The sequence below is a fragment of the Abrus precatorius genome, unplaced genomic scaffold (genome assembly GCF_003935025.1).
Source record: "Abrus precatorius isolate BTA unplaced genomic scaffold, Abrus_2018 Scaffold8, whole genome shotgun sequence".
NCBI lineage: Eukaryota > Viridiplantae > Streptophyta > Magnoliopsida > Fabales > Fabaceae > Abrus > Abrus precatorius.
In genome coordinates, this window is record NW_020874428.1 from 25,106,908 (window position 1) to 25,130,420 (window position 23,513).

General features: G+C 32.7%; 3 protein-coding genes across 6 annotated transcripts; all 3 read left to right on the forward strand.

Annotated features, from left to right (window-relative positions):
• Positions 1-544: 544 nt before the first annotated feature.
• Positions 545-4,258, forward strand: LOC113847479 (KRR1 small subunit processome component). The gene is made up of 9 exons (XM_027476620.1): positions 545-1,096; positions 2,303-2,359; positions 2,510-2,548; positions 2,674-2,778; positions 2,868-2,950; positions 3,045-3,126; positions 3,433-3,576; positions 3,706-3,780; positions 3,923-4,258. The coding sequence occupies exons 1-9, from the start codon at positions 638-640 to the stop codon at positions 4,037-4,039; spliced, it is 1,161 nt and encodes a 386-aa protein (XP_027332421.1). The 5' UTR covers positions 545-637; the 3' UTR covers positions 4,040-4,258.
• An 8,416-nt stretch (positions 4,259-12,674) lies between these two features.
• LOC113846336 (3-hydroxy-3-methylglutaryl-coenzyme A reductase 1-like) lies at positions 12,675-16,005 on the forward strand. The gene is made up of 4 exons (XM_027474466.1): positions 12,675-13,755; positions 14,139-14,320; positions 14,985-15,331; positions 15,419-16,005. Exons 1-4 carry the CDS (start codon positions 12,857-12,859, stop codon positions 15,659-15,661), a joined length of 1,671 nt encoding a protein of 556 aa, XP_027330267.1. The 5' UTR covers positions 12,675-12,856; the 3' UTR covers positions 15,662-16,005.
• A 1,028-nt stretch (positions 16,006-17,033) lies between these two features.
• Positions 17,034-23,447, forward strand: LOC113846072 (T-complex protein 1 subunit eta). 4 transcript variants are annotated; one of them, XM_027473925.1, is made up of 15 exons: positions 17,060-17,178; positions 17,276-17,536; positions 17,755-17,880; positions 18,025-18,228; positions 19,399-19,568; positions 19,680-19,815; positions 20,187-20,303; positions 20,393-20,512; positions 20,618-20,716; positions 20,801-20,890; positions 21,406-21,493; positions 21,600-21,688; positions 21,776-21,850; positions 22,843-22,960; positions 23,036-23,412. In XM_027473925.1, the coding sequence occupies exons 1-14, from the start codon at positions 17,164-17,166 to the stop codon at positions 22,936-22,938; spliced, it is 1,686 nt and encodes a 561-aa protein (XP_027329726.1). In that variant the 5' UTR covers positions 17,060-17,163; the 3' UTR covers positions 22,939-22,960; positions 23,036-23,412. The 4 variants fall into 4 exon arrangements, with proteins under 4 accessions (XP_027329724.1, XP_027329726.1, XP_027329727.1 ...); XM_027473923.1 differs by having other exon boundaries at positions 17,034-17,178; positions 22,843-23,447; XM_027473926.1 differs by having other exon boundaries at positions 20,807-20,890; positions 22,843-23,412.
• The last annotated feature ends 66 nt before the right edge of the window (positions 23,448-23,513 follow it).

Below are 23,513 nucleotides of genomic sequence, written 5' to 3' on the forward strand. Positions count from 1 at the left end.
TATTGTTTCAAATTAAAGAAATCACGCAAATATTATCTGAAAAAAATATCACAATCCAAAGAAAAAAAAAAAGAATCTCAATGAATATTTTATTGAGTTTTCCTTTTGGTAAAAGGATGTTTTTACATTGATCTTATTAAGAAAATAAACAGATTATAACGAGTTAGATGAAAAATGTCAGTAATATAATTTTTAATCTTTTTTAACATAATTTTACTATCGATTTATTTTATTAAAATTATATATATGACTTGTTGAAATAGAAGTAAAACTCTCAATTTCACAAGTTTCAAAAACTTCTAGACTAATAAAAAAAAATATAATAAAGAAAGCAGTGTTAAAGGATGAATTATTAATCACAGAAGTTCTCTAAGTTAGATCCTATAACATTTCATTTCGAGATATAGCTATGTAGTTATTAATAATAAACAAGTACAATATTTTAGCCAAAAGTTTGATAAAATAATTGATTATTTTTATTTTTTTCAACCAGATACGTATTTTTTATGAAGACATTAACAACAATGGGCTGAAATAACAGACCCAAACTTGGCTTCTCTCCTTCCATCCTCAAACCCTCAAACCTAGAAACTGAGTGGACTCCATTCTCACCGGCGGGCATCGAAGCAAAGCAGAGATGGGAATCCACGACGGGGTTGAGAATGGCGTAACGAACGAAGCAGCGAAGGAGAAGCGGAAGGGGAAGCACGACAAACCAAAGCCATGGGACGAAGACCCTAACATCGACCGCTGGAAGATCGATAAGTTCGATCCTTCGTGGAACGAAGGCGGCATGCTTGAAGTGAGTTCCTTCTCCACTCTCTTCCCTCAGTACCGCGAAAAGTACCTCCAAGAAGCGTGGCCAATCATCAAATCCTCTCTCAAACAATTCGGCGTTGCATGCGAACTCAACTTGGTTGAGGGTTCCATGACCGTTTCTACTACCAGGAAAACTAGAGATCCTTATATTATCATCAAAGCTAGGGATCTTATCAAGCTTCTCTCACGAAGTGTTCCTGCTCCTCAGGCAATCAAAATTCTTGACGATGAAATGCAATGCGATATCATTAAAATCAGTGGATTCGTTCGCAATAAGGTACTTATTCTCTTCATTTGTAGGAATATTATGCAAACATTTTCATTCATTGCTTGCGAGTGTTTTATATTTTAGCTTTAGCTGATTTTCTATCACCTTTGTTCAAACACAATTCAATGTTATAAAAACTAGATGAATAATTTATAATTTACACTGTCTACATTTATATGCTCAAACCTCAAAAATGAAGAGTTAACGGCATATTCACAATTAGTACTCATTAGTTGTATACAGATAATTGCTATCGATCTGAGGCAAAGTTAAAAGGGCAATAACAAGAAAAGTCTAAGAGCATAAGGGGAATAATGTGATGGAATTTATAGGGAAAAAGGGGATGGTGATCAAATTAATAGGAAGTATCACAGATGGATTTGAACTGTGAAAAATGTGGGAATGGTGGGTCATTGGAACAGAGGATTGTGAAGACAGGGTGTGAACTGACTCAACAGAGAATCAGATACCTGTGTGAAGGGAGTGATTGTGTGAAATGCATTTGTGGTCGAGCAGACCAACAGAGGATGCCATCGAGCAGTGGGTGTGCTGGAAACACTGGTAGGCCCAAAACAACACTGTCAGGCAGTGGCTCAGGGGTCAGATTCAAAGCAGAAGTTGGGTTTTGGTGTCTTTGGGTGAACCCTTGATCGATTTCTACCCATGCACACCATAGCTGCTGCAATGAACCACATGTAGAGGCAACCTCCTGTGACACAATAACATTGTAGTGCTGCTATTGTGTCTGATTGACTACCACAATGATAACTGTCAGAAATTGTATGCAGTTATAACCAGACTTGTGTGGCAAACTGGCAATACTCATCCATCTTAATATGCCTATCTGAATTCGTATCCTATTTTTGGTTCAGCTTTATTAAAGGCAAATAGCTGTTTTTGGTTTTTCCGAAAGTTTTTTCTCAAAGCTGGAAAAAAAAAAACTCATAAATAAGCTGGACCAAACACACACACTTCAATCTTTCCTTGGAAGTGATTCACTAAGCACATTCAGGAGATCTTCCTTAATAACATCCCAAAAACACTGAAACCATCAGGCCATGGGGTTTTCTCCCTTATCCTTGTTCCAATCAGCTCATTCGATTTCCTATTCTACATATATGCTCACATAACTTTTGTATTTTTTATAATATTTTACTAAACTAGTATTTCAAAGAAATTAGTCTGATGGTAGGAAGCTTCATTTTCTGACTACAGGAGCGATTTGTAAAAAGAAGACAGCATCTTGTGGGTCCCAATTCTTCCACCTTGAAGGTATGTTTTTTGTGAAGACCTGATTTTTTAGCCATGGGGATGAAGTATGAACCCTTTGTTACTTCTTTTTTTTCATTGGCACTGCATACCACTTATTCTTGACTTCAACTTTGCAACTCACTTTTCTCCAACTATAATACTGACGTGCAGGCTCTTGAAATACTCACTGGCTGCTACATTCTCGTCCAGGTAATTTTTTCTTTTGCTTTACAGTACAGATTGTGAAAACTGTACATTTACTTGCACTACGTCTACGATATTAGTGGAATCTAGAATGAGCTGACTTCTTTTGAATTTTGCTTGCAATTACACAGGGAAACACAGTTGCTGCTATGGGCTCATTCAAAGGCCTGAAGCAAGTCAGAAGGATTGTTGAAGAATGCATGCTGAATAAAATGCATCCTGTATACAACATCAAGGTTAATTAATTTGCAATTTCTCCAGCTTGCTTTTATGGTACAGATTTCACGATTAGAAAATATCTCAGTTCTCCTTTTCAAATCGGCAGATTCTTATGATGAAGAAGGAACTTGAAAAGGATCCAGCACTTGCCCATGAGAACTGGGATAGATTTCTTCCAAAATTCAAGAAGTATGCCTTTTATTTATTTGATAATTTGTATGTGTAATTATGTAAACTCCTCACACTCTGCTTCAGTTTATTGATGCTTCATTTCTGTTTCTAGGAAAAACATTAAGCAAAAGAAGGTTAACACTAAGCAGAAGAAACCATATACACCTTTCCCTCCACCTCAACAGCCCAGTAAGGTGAGACAACCTCTAATATCTCCTATCTAGTTGGATTTTTTCCACTAATGAACAGAGTATCTTCCACTCATGTGGTTAACCCTCCCCAACACAAAAAAGATAATAATAATAATAAAGAATTGACAAGAGGTCCGGTGATCTAGAAAATGATGAAGCTTAAATTCCTTTATGTTTAAAACTTACCTAATGTTTCTCAAAGAATACTTATATTTTAATGGTTCTCAAGAACTCAATTCCTTTTTTCTGCATATTTTGTTTGTTAGTTTGTGAAATAAATTGTCTTTGGTAATGTATGTGACATTTCAGATTGATATACAATTGGAAACTGGAGAATACTTTTTAAGTGACAAAAGGAAATCAGCGAAGAAATGGCAAGAGAAGCTGGACAAGCAGGCTGAAAAAACTGCTGAAAACCAAAGGAGAAGAGAAGAGGCCTTTATCCCACCCCAGGTTTGTGAATTGTGTTACTATTTCTTTGGCATTTTTTTTGCTACTCTTCACAACATTTTATGTATTGCGTAATATTTTTTAGTTACCTTGACGGCATGGCATAAAACTTTTGTTTGCATTCTTTTTTAGGAACCTGCAAGACTGATGGATAAATCTGAGGATGCTAATAATAATAATGTAGCTGACATGGCGATGTCCTTAAAGGTATTAAGGTTCCGATGGAATTTTAATAAGGCATATTTTTTCCTTGTTTGGCTTGTTAAAATTATAAGCTTTCTTTGCCTAATGAATAGTTTCTAATCAATGAATCCTCTTCTCATTTGAATTCAAAATGGTTCGTTGGCAGAAAAAAGCAAAGAAGCTTGGGAAGCGTAAATCTGAAGAAAATATAAATGCCGAGACATACATCATAGGATCATCAGAACAGGCATCAGGAAAGAAATCCAAGAAGCAAAGGTCTTAGCGCCATCTTCATTTTGGAGATGGAAGATGAGCCATGTGATACGATTTCAATCAAAGATCTTTTTGTATCCAATGTCTTTTGGCAACAGTTTTGACATCAGTATATGAGGCTTTTTGTTCATTCCATTTGTCATGGAGACGAGATCGCATTGTGTATCTTACTGGTACTTACCAATTAGACTGTAGCATGTAAACTTCGGCAAATATTATTTGGTTCCATAGGTTGAAAACAGAAATCAAATTCATTTTGATTCCTATACAACCTATAGTTTAGCTATGCTTGATTCATTTGCTAAACGTGATCTAGTGCCAAAGGGGGTAAAAGAAAACAAGAATAGAAAACCAATATTTGAGTTTGTTACTGGGGGTGTTTTTAATGAAGCTGAAAAGAAGTCACGAGTTAAAAAAACGTGTATGTATAAACTTTTATTTATTTATTACTTGGTAGTTTATAATCAATTTATGGCGCTATATCTTAGAAGATTCATTGCTGATTTTTTTATGTGAATATATAATAAATGCATATCTTAAACCAAGTGAAGTATATATTAATTTGTGATTTATATATAGTGGCATGCTTAACAATATTTTGTGAATATTTAGAACTAAATACAAACTTGCAATGATGAGGTAGGATTTTTTTTTTTCGGTGAACAGGAGGGATTAAAGTTAAACTAAATACATGATAACTATAAAAATGGACAGGATTAACTGGATCATATGATTTTTGTCTATAAAGTCAATCTAATTTAATTCGCGACCGGCTATAATTGGCACTTAGAAGTTTACACGGACGGGGTATTTCATAAAATATTTTGATTTTATAATTAGTTTATTATATTGCTAACATTCTAGTATCCCGATATCTTAATTCGGTTGATAAAATTTATTTTTTCATATCTTTATTTAAAAATTTTATCAAGCAATTTTAGTCTGTATATTATTTGTATTTATAAATATTAATACAATAAATCAGATATTTATTAGTTTCAAATAACTTACTTAGTATAGAATCATTCTTTTACCTGACAATTGATGACATTGATATTCATGTAAAGTGCATAATCACGGTTCCTCAATGAAATTAACTGTTCGTGCCTTTTGATAATAGGTTATGATGAAAAAAATAATATGCTATCTATATATTAAGAAGTACTTTTTAATGTAAAAGGTTTATTATTATTATTATTATAAGAAGATTATCTTTTTAAAATTAATATTATATTACGATATCAATAATGTATTAAAAAGTAACTCTAAAACTAAAAGATAACAGACATAACAAAAATCTATAAGATAATAATCTTTTTTATTTAAAAACTAAAACATAATATTAAGAGATTGAATCGGTTAAAAAATATTTAAATCAAGATAACCAAAAAGATATATTAATCAAATCAAAATAAATTAAATTTAAAATTAAGAAAATTTTAAAAGGTAATTCAAAAAGAGACCTAGCTCCCTTTCAAAAACATATATATAAATGGGTACATTACTAGTCGAAGTGTAAAACTTGTTCCCCAAGAATTTTGACGCGCTACATAGCACTCTACTTTAGCATCGAATTAACGCAAAAATCGTTATGGAGTGGTGCAGTCATTGTTGCAAGTTTCGTCAAACCAAAGTGGAAGACATCGTCGATGAATTTACAGGCAAAAATTGCAGGTGAATTAATCATATTGCTCATATTTTCTTTTCTCTTAAAGGTTTTGGGAACAATATATATTATATTTTTGTACCATTAATTCATATTGATTTTAAATGTTATGTTTGCAGTTCTTGCACCATGTGTGGCAAGGTTTTATTAAGTTTGAGAATCCCCCTTGCCATCATACATAAGAAGATAAATAGAGGTCCTAAACGAATAAAGAGAGGGAGAAATTTCAATGCAAAATTAGTGAAAAAAGAATACGTAAGTACTCTGATTTATCCTTAGTTTTGTTCCCTTTTGTTTGTCAATTGAGATATTGTAAATAAACTGCTATGTAAATCTAATTATGGGTTAATTTTTAATTTTGTACATCTTGTAACTTCAGTATGCACTTAGAGCTGTTTTTAATCAGATTGATTTTTGTTTGACATTAATTCTTCTGTTTTGAACCTGTCCTTTTATTTGGGGTCGAAGAAACTGTCTTGAATGATTCTTCTTGTTTCGAATCTGGATCGGTGTATATTGTATTTGATTGGAACAAGTTGAAAATATGCCTAATTTTCATGTTTAGGGAAATTGAAAAGAAGAAAATCAAGGATGGGATTGCAATAAGAGAACCGTGATTTCACAATTATTAAAAATTTATGTCAATTGAAGCCTTGATCTTTGGAGCATATCACAGATTGTGGGTTTTATTTGTTTATTGGTATTCCTGTGATCTTTATCTTTTTCTTCAGTTTAATCATTGAATTGACAAATATAATGTGTGGATCCTTGTTGCAGGATATAAGTTCTGAAATTCCTCTCAACAATGAAGAAAAGAATCCAACAATTTCTGACACAATTGAAGTTCCCATAACCCCTGAAGAAGCGTAGTTCAGTGTTGCTGTGGATTAAAATACCTTAATTATTTGGCATTATTTCGATTTAGTTGACTATTCTCAATAAAGCTGATAACGACATAGTTACAATTGATGTATAGACCTACATTTAATTTTATATATACCATTGTTATACATGTTTTTGAATAATCACCATTTTTGTTTTCTCAATAAAGATGGATTGTGGATGAAGAATTCGTCATATTGTACTCTTTAACAAGAAAGAAAACGTAAATTCATTAAACAAATGTATCAATTGGGACAAGAGACGATGAACAAGTGCATCAATTGAGATGAGGGTTGCATAAATAGTAAGCAAAATTGATAGAACAAAATGAAAATGATGCACAAAGCCGTGTAAAATATTGCAGATTAAAAATTTTAATGAAGGGTATGATCCCAGATTCTTCATACATACCTTACAAGTCACTGAAGAGAAAATAAAATAAAATTGACTGTTAATTTTGTTAATTATTAATCAATGACTCTATATGGCTTATCTATGCAAAGATCATTATTCATCTTTGTAGGGGTCACCTACGTTCATCAAAGGTTGAAAAATTTGTGGTTGAAGACAAAAAGGAGGGTGAACTAGACTTTGGTATAAAAGAAATGTCACTAACATGCTTTTTTTTAACATACTATTTTGAAACATTTATAGTTTTTGTAATTTTTAATAAATATTTCAAGAAAAGTTTATATTCATGCAATGCATAGATTTATAAAATATGTAATGTTTCATTGTTATATTATTAATAATCAATCACAACTCATTAGTAATAATATTAAATAGATGTTTTGTTTATATTTAAATATATTTCAATAAATAGATTTGCTTAATTAGGATTTTATCCTTTCATTTGGTATTTTGTTTCTTATACTTTTATTTAAATAAGTCATTTATAAAATAGTTTTTTTTACTGAATAATTTCTTCATTACTCTTTTTTTAATTTTTCTTATCAAGTAATTTTTTGTTTTTCATTTGGTCTATCTGAATTTGGTATTGGTTATTATATTTGATATCTTATTTCATTTTAATTCTTATAAAAAAATTATAATTCATTGTTATTTCTAAACATAAAAAAATTATAGATTTTAGTTCCACTCATGGAATATATTTTTAATTTTAGTCCTTACTAAAAAAATATATTTTAACATTTTTAGAACTTTAGTAAATGGTGAGGAACAATTCAGAAAATTTTATTTCATATAAAAATTAAAACGTAAAACTTTTGTATGTAGAGACAGACTAAAATATGAAACGAGATTGGTGTGGGGACCAAAATTATTTAAGCTACTTAATATAGGATGCCAATAAATACAATTTTATTACTTTTAATTTTCAATCTTAGTTTTTTAATTTTTAAAAAATTAATTTTTTCTATTTTTAAAATTAAAAAAAAGTTTCGATTTCGATTTTCTTTTACCCAAAAGTCTCAAATTTTTAATTTTATTCAAATTCTTATAGGATGAGATTGACATTTAATGAAAGAAAAAGACTAATATTTTTTTTTATTTAGGATGAAACTTGATATTTTGATTGGAGTGTTTCAGAAAAAGAAGGTATAATAGCATTTTTCTTTCAATTTATAACAATATTTTTATTTAGGATGAAATTTACTTAGTTCTTGTTTGGATTATGTTAAGGAAATAGAGCACGCCTTAGGAAGTAAGATCTATGGTTGAAATTAGTTCATGCAAAGACTTTATAATCTAAATACGATGAAAGTGAAAAAAATTTCAATTTTAGGGAATGGAGTTTGCAAAATAAACCTCTTCTTCTTATTGAGTATAAATATTTATAAATATTTTTTTTAATTAAAAAATACATATTTATTGTATTAAAGTTATAAAAACATTGTAATTAATTTAAAGATTCTGGTTGGTGTAATTATAATTTAAACATTATAAAAAAATTATACTCACAGATAAAGATAAAGAGAAAAGATGTAATTAATTTAAAATTTTAAAAATGAAAAATTTAAAGAGACAATATATTAGAAGATTAAAAAAACATATGCCAAGTCAAAGTATTTTACTGGTTTGCCTAGGATTTAGGACACTGTAATTGGGTCTAGTTATATAGCACTTTAAAACTGAACGCAATTGATGCCATGGAGATGGAGTGGTGTAGTCATTGTTGCAGGCTTTGCCCAACCAGATTGGAAAGCATCTATGGTGATTTTTCGGTCAAATCTTGCTGGTAATAAACTTTTATTCATTCTCATTCTCTTTTTATTTTCACTGTTTCCATCTATCATAGGACTACATGTATAAACATCTTCTGTTAGGATATTCCAAAGGGTCTTGGATTAGCATGATGATTAGTCATTTTAACTATTGTTAGCCTTATAAAATTGTAGACATTGGATAAATTTGTATATTTTTGTGCTGTTAATTCATCCTATTTGATTTTCAAATTTCAATGATCTGTTTACAGCGTTTGCACTTTATGTGGGAAGGTTCTATTAGACTTGAATGCAGAACTCCATGTAATTTTTCCAAATAATGAAACAAATAAAAGTTCTAGAAAAATGAAGAGAGGAAGAAAGACCAAGCATGATGTACAAGTTCAGAAAGAAGAATGTGTAAGTAATCTAAATTCTGCTTTGTTCTGTATTTAGTTTCTAACTTTTTGTGACATTAGTGTATATAGTAATTATATCTTTATATGATTGATTTTTCTTTAATATTCCGAATCTAGATCACAACATATAGTATTTGATTGCAATTGGTTGAAAGTGTCTAATTTTCATGGTAATCAAAATTGTGAAAATTTGAAGGTTGGAATTGCAATAAGAGAACCATGATCTTTGTTTATGTCCCAATCCATCATGCAGCATACTAAGGTCTATTAGTTAAATACTGAAGAACTTACACATGCCATCACATAGGGAAATTTTCTGTCTGCTTCACTTTCTGTGTGATAAATTTTTAATTCAGCTTCTTGAGTTATTTTCTCTCTTTATTTTCTGCATTCAATCATTGTTTTTTCCAAAAAAAAAAAATATATTATTGGTTTTTCCTGTTAAATTGTTTAATTGACAATATGCTGTATGGACCCTTTTACAGGATGCAAATCAGAATGAAGAGGCGTAGTTTTGTGTCACTTAGTATGCTTTAGATTTAATTCTTATTTGATAATAACTTGGTTTTAAGAAATAATAACTTATTTTCAAAAAAATAAAAAAAATAATCATTTAAAAAAAAAACACTGAAATAAACACTTATTTATTATCTATTTGAGGTAACTATTCCTGAAAAATCTGATAAGTAGGACTGAGTTCCAGTTGAGAGATTATGTTAATTTTTTTTACTCATATTACCCAAGTTTCAGGATAATCACCATTTTTGTTACCTGGGATTGTGGATGAAGAATGTTTCATGACTTATGATATGTTTCTTCATGCTCCTCTAATCATTGATGCATTGTAAGGAAACTTAAATGCAAGTTAAATAAAAATATGAATTAAGATTCTAATTCCTTAAAGAACAAAACAATAGATCACAGAGCAGCACTATTGTTTACTTCTAATTTGGGGGATCTCAAAGTTATCTGAATGTGATGAAACTTGATCATGAGTTTAGAGGGGCCAATAAATTGGCTGATTTCCATGCAAGTCATGCTGTCAATGCCTATCATCTGTTTTTAGTTTTCAATCCTTACCTCAAGAACTTTATTTTAAATTATTTGTTTACCATATAAACCAAATTGCATTAAAACAATTTTTTTAACAAGTGTTTTAAAATTTATTTTTTTCACATTTAATTGTAGACTAATCACCTTATTTTCATTCCATTTTTTTATTTTTAAAGATTTGTATACAAAATAATAAATTTTTTATTATCCATTATTTTGTGTACATATATTTATAAATATGAAATATAATAGAAATAGGGTGAATGATCTTCTCACAGGTATAAATTTTAAAACTTTTATACTTAATTTAAATTTTTTATTTAACTTATATTTAACGGTTAGTGAAATAATAAATTATAATCCTTTAGATGTAAGTTAAATAAAATACTTAAATCAAATATAAATTTTTTTAGATTTAAATTAGTACAAAAAATTATATCCTATAAAAATAGTATAATATTTTTGTACTTAAAAGTAAAAACAATTGTTTTATAATTTTATTTTTTATTAAAACACAGTAACATCTAATATAATTAATACAAACTTGTATGTTTTAGATCTTAAAATAAAGATTTAAATTTGCCTAAACTTGCAATTTTTTCATTTAAATAAATTGAATCAACCGAACTTAATTGATCAAGAAAAATCAAATAGGTCAAGTAAAAAATCTTTAAATTAACTTGGACTTAAAATTTAAAATCTAAACCCTATAATTTAACAAATTTTAACTATAGATGACCCATTTTATCAATTTTCCTTCCTCTAAGATAAATACGAGGATTTAGGTTGATTAAGATTAAAAAAAAAATTACTATTCAAGTTTATAAAAACTGTAATAAATATTTTTTTTATAAAATATAAGTATAAAAATATGTACGAATATGTCTAACTGAGAAAATCGTTCCTAAAAATAGGTAAGGTAAATCAATTTTAACCCCACAAACTTATCATACATGACAAGATAATTAAATATTGAGAAAGAAATAATGAAATTGATATGGTAGTAGATGAATAATATACTTGTATTTTATTAATTGTATTTTATTAATTGAAGTTTTTCAATAATTATCTTTGATAATCAATGAAAAGTAATATTAGATTTTTATAAATTTTTTAATATTTTAATCCTAAAAATTTGACAATGGATAAGGTGGTCAAAATATAAATTTTTTTATCACGATGTTAATTATATTAATCAAAACTAATGCTTAGCAAAATATTTTCTAACACATTTTTGTTTGAAATTTCTAAAAATAATGTAAGTCTTATAATTTTTTTCATTCGTAAATTAAATTTTTTAAATAAATGTTAACTAACAATGAAGAGTGTATTAAAAAAAATATGTTATTAATATTTTTTATTAATTAATTATTAGCTATTACAACCTTTAATTTCCTTCTTTGGCAAGATGGCTTTGGAGTCGTTCTTCTATATCTCTCATGTTATATAAAAAATGTGATTTTTTTTATTGTTGTTTATGATTATCAAGTTAATTTAAAAAATTAAGTTTTATTAATTAATGTTTTTACAGTACTGAATACAAAAAATAAAAATTACAATAAATTATTTATAGCAAAATTTTTAATGTTTTTTAACTACTATTTAAAGATATTGTTTAACCTTTATCATAAAAATTACACTTAAGCGTAGATAAGTTGGTGGCAGTGGAAGGAATCAGACGCACTTTACCAATGCCATTAAATGCGTGAGTTTTAGGCTCATTACTTTTAAAAAATTACATAATTTAATACATTAACAATTCTGAATATTATAAATTTTTATATAAATTTATTATACATAATTTCTTATCTTTTATGATATTGCACATGGTAATTTTTTTAAATGCATTTTCATCATGTGTTAAAATTTATTAAGGATAAAAATATTACATGCATTAAATCTTACTTTTAATTACTTTAATTATTCATAAAGGTACATTAAAAAACTAATAACATTTCTCAAAAACAGAAAGCTTTTACTTATTTGGACATATTATTTTTCATGTGAATTTCTTTGAATGGCCATGCATGCAATTTTAGTCCTATGTAGAATCTGAATTTGATTCATTATCTTTTATTGTCGAAATCAACCTGTTGTTCTGAATTTATTAGAATCATATGCATTCCTAATTAAAACACTTGATGAAGGGTAATTTAACATACTAATGTGAAATTAAAATTTACTATTCATTAATTAATAAAAATGAGATGATAGCAACTACTAATTGAACTCTGGTTGAGGTTTCCCACACGATTCTACAATGGTAAGTTCCACGCTCGTGACTCCGTGACATGCGCTTCCTTGCTTTGGGGACAACTTTTTACCTTTTCTTTCTCGATCCTTTAAAGGAATGATAATAATAATTATTTGAATAATTAAAATGTAATTCTTTCAATTAAGCTTAAACATGCACAACTGCTAAACATATGATTAATAAAAAAATAGAGACGATGTGGTGTTGTTGGGTTTACAGAAGTGCTTAATAAAAAAAACAAGAAACAGCAAATCCCGACGCTGCTGGGTCCGGTGGCAGCGTGGAACCTTCGTCACCTTCGCTGGCAAAGCAAACACAACACACTCATTAACCATTCATTTCATTTTTTCAATTTCTCTTTAACAATTCCTATCACTCTCTCCGTTCAACAATGGATCTCCGTCCCCACCGAGTCAAGAGGACCTCCTCTTCCTCCTCCTCCCCTCCCCCTACCCCCAAGGCCTCCGACGCCCTCCCTCTCCCTCTCTACCTCACCAACGCCATCTTCTTCACTCTCTTCTTCTCCGTCGCTTACTACCTCCTCCACCGGTGGCGCGACAAGATCCGAAGCTCCACTCCTCTCCACGTTGTCACGCTTTCCGAGATTGCTGCCATTGTCTCCCTCATCGCTTCCTTCATCTACCTCCTCGGTTTCTTCGGCATCGACTTCGTTCAGTCCTTCATCGCACGCGCCTCTCACGATGTCTGGGACCTTGATGACGCTGTTCCGGAACCCCGCCACGACTTCCCCGTGGCTTCTGAACCGCCGATTCCCAAATTGCCCCCGCCGGAACCCTCGATTTCCTCTGAGGAAGACGAGGAGATCGTAAAGTCGGTGGTGGACGGCGCCACGCCCTCATACGCGCTGGAATCGAGGCTCGGGGACTGTCGCCGTGCCGCGGCGATCCGCCGCGAGGCGCTGCAGAGGCTAACGGGGAGGTCGCTGGAGGGTTTGCCATTGGAAGGGTTCAGTTACGAGTCGATTTTGGGTCAGTGCTGCGAAATGCCAGTGGGGTACGTTCAGATTCCGGTGGGTGTGGCGGGACCGTTGCTTTTGGATGGGTTTGAGTACACGGTGCCGATGGCTACGACGGAGGGGTGTTTGGTGGCGAGTACCAATAGAGGGTGCAAAGCAATTTATGCGTCTGGTGGGGCTAGCAGTGTCGTTTTGAGGGATAGCATGTCTAGGGCACCTGTTGTTAGGTTTTCCACTGCTAAAAGGGCTGCACAGTTGAAGTTCTTCTTGGAGGATCCTCTCAATTTTGATACCTTGGCTGTTGTTTTCAACAGGTTTGTTTGCTTGTTTTTAATTGAAATGATTTTTGTGACTGATGAACTTTTTTTTTAATTCAGTGTTGTTTTGGATATAGAAGTTTCCGACTTGTTGAAATTATTATTACACTTGACATGAGTGGTTTTATGTTGCAATTATTATTCAGGTGTTACTTGGTCCTACCTTTTCAGGGACTAATTTATTTTATTAGTATTTTCATTTCTTCCATTTTTGCTGGATTTGATGTTGTTCAGTTAATTTTATTTTTAATTTAAAATTGTTAGGTGAGAGGAGGAACTAAGGGACATGGAGGAGTGGAATTTTAATTTGGTTTCTGGGAGATTTTTTTTGGTTTATGCTGAGTTTTGGGGTTTTTTTCTTTTTTTTCTTTTGGTCTCAGGTCGAGTAGATTTGCCAGGCTTCAAGGTATTCATTGTGCTATGGCTGGGAAGAATGTTTATTTGAGATTCGCTTGCAGCACGGGTGACGCCATGGGGATGAACATGGTTTCCAAAGGGGTGCAGAACGTTCTTGATTTCCTTCAAAATGATTTTCCTGACATGGATGTTATTGGCATCTCTGGTAATTTCTGTTCCCTTTCCCACTTATTAGTGGGTTTTCCTGGATCTTTCTCGAATAGACCTGAATAATGTCGGGAATACCGTTTACTTTTAATGGGTGTTCACACGTTAGTTTCCTTTCAGGTACATATTTGTTTCCTTCATCAAAGTGGTCCAATCACATTTTCTTATTTCATTCCACGTCATGTTTGACGTTTTGGCCGTTTTATGTTTATTATATTATTGTCTGATTTGAAAAGGAGACTTGTGTCACATAATGGGGTTGTTGTAGAGGTTGAGTATACATGTGGCGTTGTCATGTGTTTCTTTATCTGAGCTTGATTTGTTTGTTCTTTCTGCTCTTTGAAGAAAGGGTTAATGTAGGTGATATGTACGCAATGTAATCTTATTTGTTTTAGTAGTATATTATATTCATTTGTTGCTTAATTATGATCTATGAAATCTGAACATGATGCAAAAATTGGGTCTGTGACAAACTTTCATACTCATCGCCAATTTATTTATATTTCTCATCTACTTGTTGCGTGGTAGTCATTATATTAATCTCAATCATTCGGTTGTTTATTTGATGCCTATAATCAGGGTCGGCTGAAATCATTTTATTCTAATGGGTATATTAAAATAAACAGAAAATGTAATGGTTTTATATTGACTTGATCCTTTAGGAAATTATTGTTCGGACAAGAAACCTGCTGCAGTAAATTGGATTGAGGGACGTGGGAAATCAGTTGTTTGTGAAGCAATTATCAAAGAGGAAGTGGTCAAGAAAGTATTAAAGACCAATGTGGCTGCCCTGGTGGAGCTTAACATGCTCAAAAACCTTACTGGTTCTGCTATTGCCGGTGCTCTTGGTGGATATAATGCACATGCCAGTAACATTGTTTCTGCCATTTTTATAGCCACTGGTCAAGATCCAGCTCAAAATGTTGAGAGTTCCCATTGCATAACCATGATGGAAGCAGTCAATGATGGGAGAGACCTTCATATCTCAGTGACTATGCCTTCCATTGAGGTGATTTGGCATCCCATCCTTAAGAATTTACTTTCAATAGTTGGTTAATTTTCCAATTTAATGCTTTATGATTTGTTGTCCTCTCAGGTGGGTACTGTTGGGGGTGGCACTCAACTTGCATCTCAGTCTGCTTGCTTGAATTTGCTTGGTGTGAAGGGTGCGAGCAAGGAGTCACCAGGATCAAACTCAAGACTCTTGGCCACCATTGTTGCTGGATCTGTTTTAGCAGGAGAGCTGTCTCTGATGTCCGCGATTGCGGCAGGGCAGCTAGTGAACAGCCACATGAAGTACAACAGATCAAGCAAAGATGTAACTAAAGTATCATCTTGACGAAGAGGACAAGGGCGTGGTTGGAGTCATTCATTGGGGAGTCTAAAATAAAAAACTTTTGGGACATTGAGTGCAGAAAACAAACAATTCAGGGAGGGAAACGGAAAACAGTAGATTAGATTGTTGGCATCCACGTATGGCTCTGCATTGCTGTCTGTAGTTTGTTATTTGGATAGATGAAGTAGAGTTCTACTTCTACCTTCTGGATCCGTTTGATAGCTTATTTTGCCGAGCCAAACGATGGGTGTTAATTCTCCTTCCCCTTTTTAAGCCAAGACATTTGACGTGCTGTATTATAATTCTTTACCCCCATATAATATGATTAGTATATCTTCCATTATCTCTTACATGTATGTTTTGTTTCTGTTCTATGTAGTTGCGAACCAGATGACCGAATGGGTTGAGGATGAGTTGTCTCTTCGTGTTGTCAGCTAGTACCAAAATTATTCTTTTGCCGCTCTAACTTAGTAAGATGCTTGACATTGGAGTTTGAGGTATTTCATTGGCAACAATAAAATGCTTCTTCAGTATTCAAGCATAAGAATTGCCACTCAATTATTCGTTGTTCGCTTGAAAAATGTTAATGGAACGGGACTCGCAAAGGTATAATAATTGTGAAATGCGGAAAAATGTTTACCTCGGCTTCTCCAACTCAGAAGTGGGTTTGTTTGTAGAATATTATTAACCAATTATTCTTTAGCACTGCTCCACCCTCAACGCTTAATTTTTTTCACTATAGTTCTGATAGTGTCATAGAAAATAGAAATAAGAGGAAAGTAATAACCGGGCATTCATCTATTTGAAGTATGTGGATCAACTTCAAGATTACTTAACGGAGTAAGTAGTTAAATAAATTAACTTTTAAAATTCTTGGAAATCTTATAAAAATAATTTATTTTATGACAATTTCATAACGACGTGTAAATATTCAAGCGCACGTATTCTTTAACAATATATCTTTACACATCTACTCTATCGATTTTTATTAATACATGCTGACTCCATTAGATAATTACATTGAAAATGCCCATATAATTGTAATCGATATGTTTGGTACGCCAAATGAACATGAACATAAGAAGTATGATTAAATGACGAAAAAATATTGAAAATTCAATTCTTTCACTTTTTAATAAAGAAAGATATATTCCAATAAGATCTATCACTAAAATTAATTATAACACATATCGATCAATAATTTAATATTACTTTTATTAAAATCAAATATATATTTCCGCTTAACTTTATTTTTGGTCGAAATACTTAACTGAACCAGGTTCTATAAAGGACTCTTTTTGGTCGACGGGCCCTAGCGGCGCGGGCTTCAGCCCAAATCACGAAAAAAATGAACTTTCGATTCGAAAAAGATAGTAACAAAAGAGAGAGCTCAAACTCACTCTCACTGCGAGAAGGAGGAGGCAGAAACCGCTACTTCTAGACCCATTTCGTGGTTCAAACTTAAACCCTAGCTCTCTCTCTCTCTCTCCTTCTCTTCCTCAACCATGGCAGCGATGCTGGTAAGCTCTCTCTCTCTCCCTCTCTTTCCGTTCCGTTATATGTTTCTCTAACCTAACCTAACTCATTACTACTCGTTGGAAATGGTGGATCAAACAGCAACCTCAGATCATACTGCTCAAAGAAGGCACAGACACTTCGCAAGGAAAGCCACAACTTGTCAGCAACATCAATGCCTGCACCGCCGTCGCCGACGTCGTCCGAACCACTCTCGGACCTCGCGGCATGGACAAGCTCATCCACGACGACAAAGGAAGCGTCACCATCTCCAACGACGGCGCCACCATCATGAAACTCCTTGACATCGTTCACCCCGCCGCTAAAATCCTCGTCGACATCGCCAAGTCTCAGGACTCTGAGGTACCTAACTGGCTCATTTAGATCTCCTTTTTCTGCATCTCGAAATGTTTTGTTTGCCTCGTTTTGAGTTCGGTTTCTGAAACGCGATTTTTACTTTTGCTTTTTGGATGTGGTTATTTTGTAAATTGTCTTTGCTTAATTTAGATGCTTGAAATTGTGGAGTAGTGTGTTTGTGAATAAACTATGGTATTCTTATTGTTGTCGTGGATGTGAAAAAGGTTGGCGATGGAACCACCACTGTGGTATTGCTTGCAGCTGAGTTTTTAAGGGAGGCCAAGCCTTTCATTGAAGATGGTGTTCACTCTCAAAATTTGATACGGAGCTATAGGACTGCGTGCTCTTTGGTACGCCGTACGCATTTATATCTCAGATTTTATTTGTTTGTAAATAGTTTTTGTTTTATATTTGGCTACAGTGTCTAATACTGTATGTAGAATTCTATTCCTGATTTGTCTCATTATAGTTGTCATGTTTAACTGTTGATGCAGGCAATTGGGAAGATTGAAGAGCTAGCTGTTAGCATAGAGGGGAAAAGTCTGGAAGAAAAGAAAAGCTTGCTCGCAAAGTGTGCTGCTACAACTCTTTCTTCAAAGCTTATAGGCGGAGAAAAAGAATTCTTTGCATCCATGGTTGTGGATGCTGTAATTGCAATTGGGAATGACGACAGGTTGAACATGATTGGAATAAAGAAGGTACGTGTTGGAGCTGGTGCAACCTTGTATCTGTGTGCTGCATTCTTTTTATATTGGTGATTATGTGACGTGTTTTCTAATAGAGGAAAATTTATTAGCTAATACAAAATTAAAAAATGGAGGAGCAAAGATACTCTTAAACAAAGGTATATAAAGCTCATCAATCTAGTAAGTCTTTCCCATCACGTTGTATATGTGGGTGAGCACCCTTAATATGGATGTAGTTAAGTTAGAGTTGCAGTTTTTGTGCTTTCCCAGAGTAAGGTTTAAGATGACCAAAATAGTTGAACAAGTCCTTTTGAAATAAGTTGACATTTTTTTAGGGAAATGATTACATGGGTTTTTTTTGTCTTTGTCTGGTTGTTATGAAACTTCATCAATTGTTGTTAGGCTATCGAAAAACTAGTTCAAGAAACATTTAATGGCTTTATATGAAGATATTGATTTTTACCTTATTTCTTTCTGTTTTCTTTTACTGGAGAGAACTATGGTTTATTGCAGTTGATGGAATTTTATTTCAGTAGATGCTAGAACCTGACCTGCCCATATATTAACATGCTATGCTACATAAATAACCAAATTCACACAGCCACTGTTAGTTCCAATTTTCCAATGTTGACTAAATCATACAGAGAACTGCAAAACAGATTTTCCAAAGCAGCTTTGCTTACTATTTGTGTTTTTTCTTATTTGTGTCATTTTATAAGAGTTTTTTATTTTTGGGTATGTACTTATTTTAAGGTGATCTTGATTTTACTGTGTTTTCCAATCATCATTCACCTAACATTTTAGTCAACGTTCTTGGAATTTAAAGGGGTTTCTTCTCTGGTGTAAAAGTAAAACAACATCATCAGTGTTGATATTTTAGTGTTTTCCCCCAATAAGCTTGCCTAGTTTTCATATTATTGTAATTAATTATATGTTTTGGGCTTCACTATTCCTCAGATATTCTGAAGTGCCATATCTACATTCCTTAAAATTGTTCTTGGAGACACATTTTTTTGCTTAAAAAAAAGATGTGATAGGAAGTTGAAACAATCAACTAACTAAAGTCGTGATGTATGAAGATAAGGGAGTGTTGTCATATAGGTTTTTGTTTTTATGATTAATATCTAATTACATGTAAATCAATTTATTCTTATTTTGGAAATCAATGTGATGGCTCTACAGGTTCCTGGTGGTAACATGCGTGACTCATTTCTAGTAAATGGTGTTGCCTTCAAAAAGACATTTTCATATGCTGGGTTTGAGCAACAGCCCAAGAAGTTTCTCAATCCTAAAATACTATTACTAAATGTCGAGTTGGAGCTAAAATCTGAGAAAGAAAATGCTGAAATAAGGTGAGTTTTTTTTTTTTGGGGGGGGGGGTTAATTTTATTTGATTATGCTGAGATCTTATTGAAGGATTGCTTACTTAACCAACATCCCTCTTTTTCCTTTGTTCTCTATAGATTGTCAGATCCAGCACAATATCAGTCAATAGTTGATGCAGAATGGAATATTATTTATGACAAGTTAGATAAATGTGTCAACAGTGGTGTCAAAGTTGTTCTTTCACGATTGGCTATTGGTGATCTAGCTACACAGGTTTTAATCATTTTTTTTTTATCCTTATTGAATCTAATTTTCTTTCATATTCTTGTGTTGCTTTCAACTTTCCATACATTGTTTGACCTTTCTATTGAGTTACAAGCAAAATATGCTGTGTGCCTCTTCCTGGGACAATTTCCTTGTGCATTATATGGATTTCCTCATATGTGATAATGGTCTTTTACTTATTAACTTTTCAAGTTTTTTAATTATGTGTTAACTTTTTGTTTTTCACATAATTAAGTGTTGATGGACTTCCTTATTAATTGTTCACAATAATGCCTGAAAGTAATTCTTTTTACTGTTTTTTTTTAAATCTTCCAGGGATATTCGTAATTACTTTTTTTAACAACTTGTCCTTGAAACAGTATTTTGCAGATCGAGACATTTTCTGTGCTGGTCGTGTAACTGAAGAAGATCTAAAAAGGGTTGCTGCTGCAACTGGTGGAACTGTACAAACATCAGTCAATAACATTATTGATGAGGTTGCACATTTTTTGCATGACTCTGTCATGGTTTGCTCGTTTTATATTGTTATTTAATACATCTGAAATTGTGATTTATTTGTTTTAAGGTCCTTGGGACTTGTGAGGTTTTTGAGGAAAGGCAAGTTGGAAATGAGAGGTTCAACATATTTAATGGATGTCCATCTGGCCAAACAGCCACCATAGTTCTTCGTGGTGGAGCTGATCAGGTCTGTTATATGTTGTGCAATAACCATTTATATAGCTGGTAATTAAACTTGTTGAATAGATCCTGCCATTTTTGGGTTTATTTGAGTTTTTCTATTCTCATACAGTTTATAGAGGAAGCAGAGAGAAGTTTGCATGATGCAATCATGATTGTTAGGAGGGCTTTGAAGAATTCAACTGTGGTGGCTGGTGGAGGTGCTATAGATGTATGTGTCCAAAATTTGTTGGTAGATATTGCTGAATTATGTTAGTCAATGTGTTGGAAGTTAAAATGTGGTTTTTGTTGGTAGATGGAGATAAGCCGGTTCTTGAGGCAGCATGCGCGTACAATAGCTGGAAAGTCTCAACTTTTCATTAACTCCTATGCAAAGGCTCTTGAGGTAACTGTACTTGGAAATTGAGCACATTCCATAGTTGTGATCTGTAATGTTTACTACTATTTTATTATTTTATTAAGTTTTGTACGAAACTGGAGGCAACATCTGATTGACACAAGTGTATTTTTCTTGTCATTAATGGTCATTTCTATCAAGGGTTTCTCTGCCTGATGGCCTGAAGTTCAAATAAATAGGACACGTAGTAATCAGCAATTTGTTTCTTTACACTTTTTTTTTAAATCAGACATTGATGCCATTAAGAAATGTTTCCAGTAATTGTTCCTTGTATATAAGAAGGCATGATTTAATAATCTTAAGGATGCATCTTAGACGTTTTATTTGATCAGGAATTGTGCATGTGTTTTACATGTTTCAATACAAACCCAAAAATGTCAAATGCATACTGACTTAGATACTGTTAGAAATGAAACATGAAGGGTTTGGGAACACGTTCTTCTGTTCAAAGAGTATAGCTACTTGATTGTATTTTGATGCAAAAATTTATGGTATTACTGCAGGTTATACCCAGACAATTATGTGACAATGCTGGATTTGATGCAACTGATGTTCTGAATAAACTTAGGCAGAAACATGCACTTCCTTCTGGTTGGTTGGCCAGCTTTCTGTATTTATGAAGCATGCTTGCATATGTACATGTATTGCAGAATTTCGTGCATGCATGCTGACTCATTTATTTGCCTGCTTGTTACAGGTGAGGGAGCACCATATGGGGTGGACATAGCTACTGGTGGAATTGCTGACTCTTTTGCCAACTTCGTCTGGGAGCCTGCAATTGTGAAGGTAGATGCCTCATTATTTTACATGTTTTTGTATTTTGATTCTGATGTTTTATGTGGATGCTGTTTAAGTGGGTCAATAAATTTGCAGATCAATGCTATAAATGCTGCAACAGAGGCTGCTTGTCTTATCTTAAGTGTGGATGAAACAGTTAAAAATCCCAAGGTAAGTTTAGTTCTGTCATTGTATATTTGCTGAAGATTGTACTTCGGTTCTTGATATATTTCCCAAAGACATGCACAATTTGAAGGGATTATTGTTATGTTATCAATATCATGTCATGTGTATTCAAATTTCACTTTCCCCTCTGTTTTGACTCAAGATTTTTCTGCATAAATCCACTTGCACGTCCAAATGTTCAATGCTTTTATCACTTTTAAACATTGTTCATCTATCATGATGAAGTAATGAGTACTGGTTTTCATGGTATATTGTCCATGCAAATATCTTCCGCTTGAGTAGAAGTAAGACAAAATACATGATTTGTAGGTTTAGCAAAAAATAAGATGAGGATCATATGTTGAAAGTTAAACGTGAAGATGATATTATACCATAAGTCCAAGTTTTTTGGTATTGTTTAAATTTATTATGGTCCTGCCTTGATTCCTCTAAATTGCTTATAGATGAAGGAGCTATATGCTTGCTACATTCATGAAGATAGATGTAGATGTACCATGGGGTTTGGTCTCTGGTATACTTACCAATTGTCATTGATAATATTATATCTTATTATCTTAACTGTCCAAATCTGTTGATAACTTTAATGTGTCTCACCTGACTCAAATAACATTCAAAAGACCCACTATTGATTGCAATTAAAAATATTTAAGGCCTTTTTAGTATCCATTAATTATGCCACGGCCTCTATATTTATCTAAAAAGTGTTGCATATTTAAAGGGATATATATAGTAGTATATGCCTCTCTTGTGACAACTTTTATTGATATTCTAACAATTGTTCTGGTTCGGTCTCATCACGTGACTTTCTGCCTTTTACATTGATTTGTAAAATTATATTATCATTGGTGTCTATAAGTCTGACTATTTCCTTTTTTAATGTTACTGTATTTTTTTAACTTTATTTTATTATGGCTTGTTTTATTCTGGCTACGTTGTTATGAAGCTGATTTTAATTATTTCATATTTAACGTATGTAGTCTGAAAGTGCACAAGGGGAGGCTGCTGCAAGTGCCATGGGTGGCAGAGGTCGAGGAGGTGCATTCCGTGGTCGAGGACGAGGAATGCGGAGATGATGAGAAATGCATTCTATTACAGGTTGAGTGTTACGTGCATTGTCTGTCTAATACATTGAAAGCCATTGCATGCTTGTTCTGATAGTTGGTGTTGTAGAAGCGTACCACATTTTGGGTCAACAAATGAAATGAAGGTAGGATTTGATCAAACTAGGATTTGAAGGTAGCAGTTGTCAAGCTTTGTCTTTCTGACGTTCATTTTATACGTTAGAGGGGTAAACTAATGGATGGCTGTTGGTGGGACATGAGCTATTTCGTGTGAAATTTTGCATCATCTTGTTCAACAATTTTAACTATTCTATTTCGTGTATTCATATAAGCATGCAATTTTTGAGTTTTTTTTTTTTTTTGGACTATTGTAGTCATCACTGAGAAAGTTTAAGACATGTCTGAAGTGGGGAAATTTGAAGTTTAATTAGTTGTTTATGGCAGTGGCGAGCAGATTCTTGTATTTACGCAAGTAACATTTAAAGATCGGAGTTATTATCGAAACTGTGAAAATATTAGTTTATGGTGGCTCTTGGTTCATGCTGTGGTCGCATTAGTGATAATTAAAAATACATTAATATTAAATG

Bases quoted from the DNA above. Each gene is read 5' to 3' on its own strand.
- LOC113847479 (XM_027476620.1), top strand. From the start codon at position 638: ATGGGAATCCACGACGGGGTTGAGAATGGCGTAACGAACGAAGCAGCG. The intron at 1,097-2,302 runs GTACTTATTCTC...TTCTGACTACAG, and splicing joins GTGGATTCGTTCGCAATAAG to GAGCGATTTGTAAAAAGAAG. The intron at 2,779-2,867 runs GTTAATTAATTT...TCAAATCGGCAG, and splicing joins ATCCTGTATACAACATCAAG to ATTCTTATGATGAAGAAGGA.
- LOC113846336 (XM_027474466.1), top strand. From the start codon at position 12,857: ATGGATCTCCGTCCCCACCGAGTCAAGAGGACCTCCTCTTCCTCCTCC. The intron at 13,756-14,138 runs GTTTGTTTGCTT...TTTTGGTCTCAG, and splicing joins TTGGCTGTTGTTTTCAACAG to GTCGAGTAGATTTGCCAGGC. The intron at 14,321-14,984 runs GTAATTTCTGTT...TTGATCCTTTAG, and splicing joins GGATGTTATTGGCATCTCTG to GAAATTATTGTTCGGACAAG.
- LOC113846072 (XM_027473922.1), top strand. The intron at 17,537-17,754 runs GTACCTAACTGG...GATGTGAAAAAG, and splicing joins CCAAGTCTCAGGACTCTGAG to GTTGGCGATGGAACCACCAC. The intron at 20,513-20,617 runs GTCTGTTATATG...ATTCTCATACAG, and splicing joins TTCGTGGTGGAGCTGATCAG to TTTATAGAGGAAGCAGAGAG.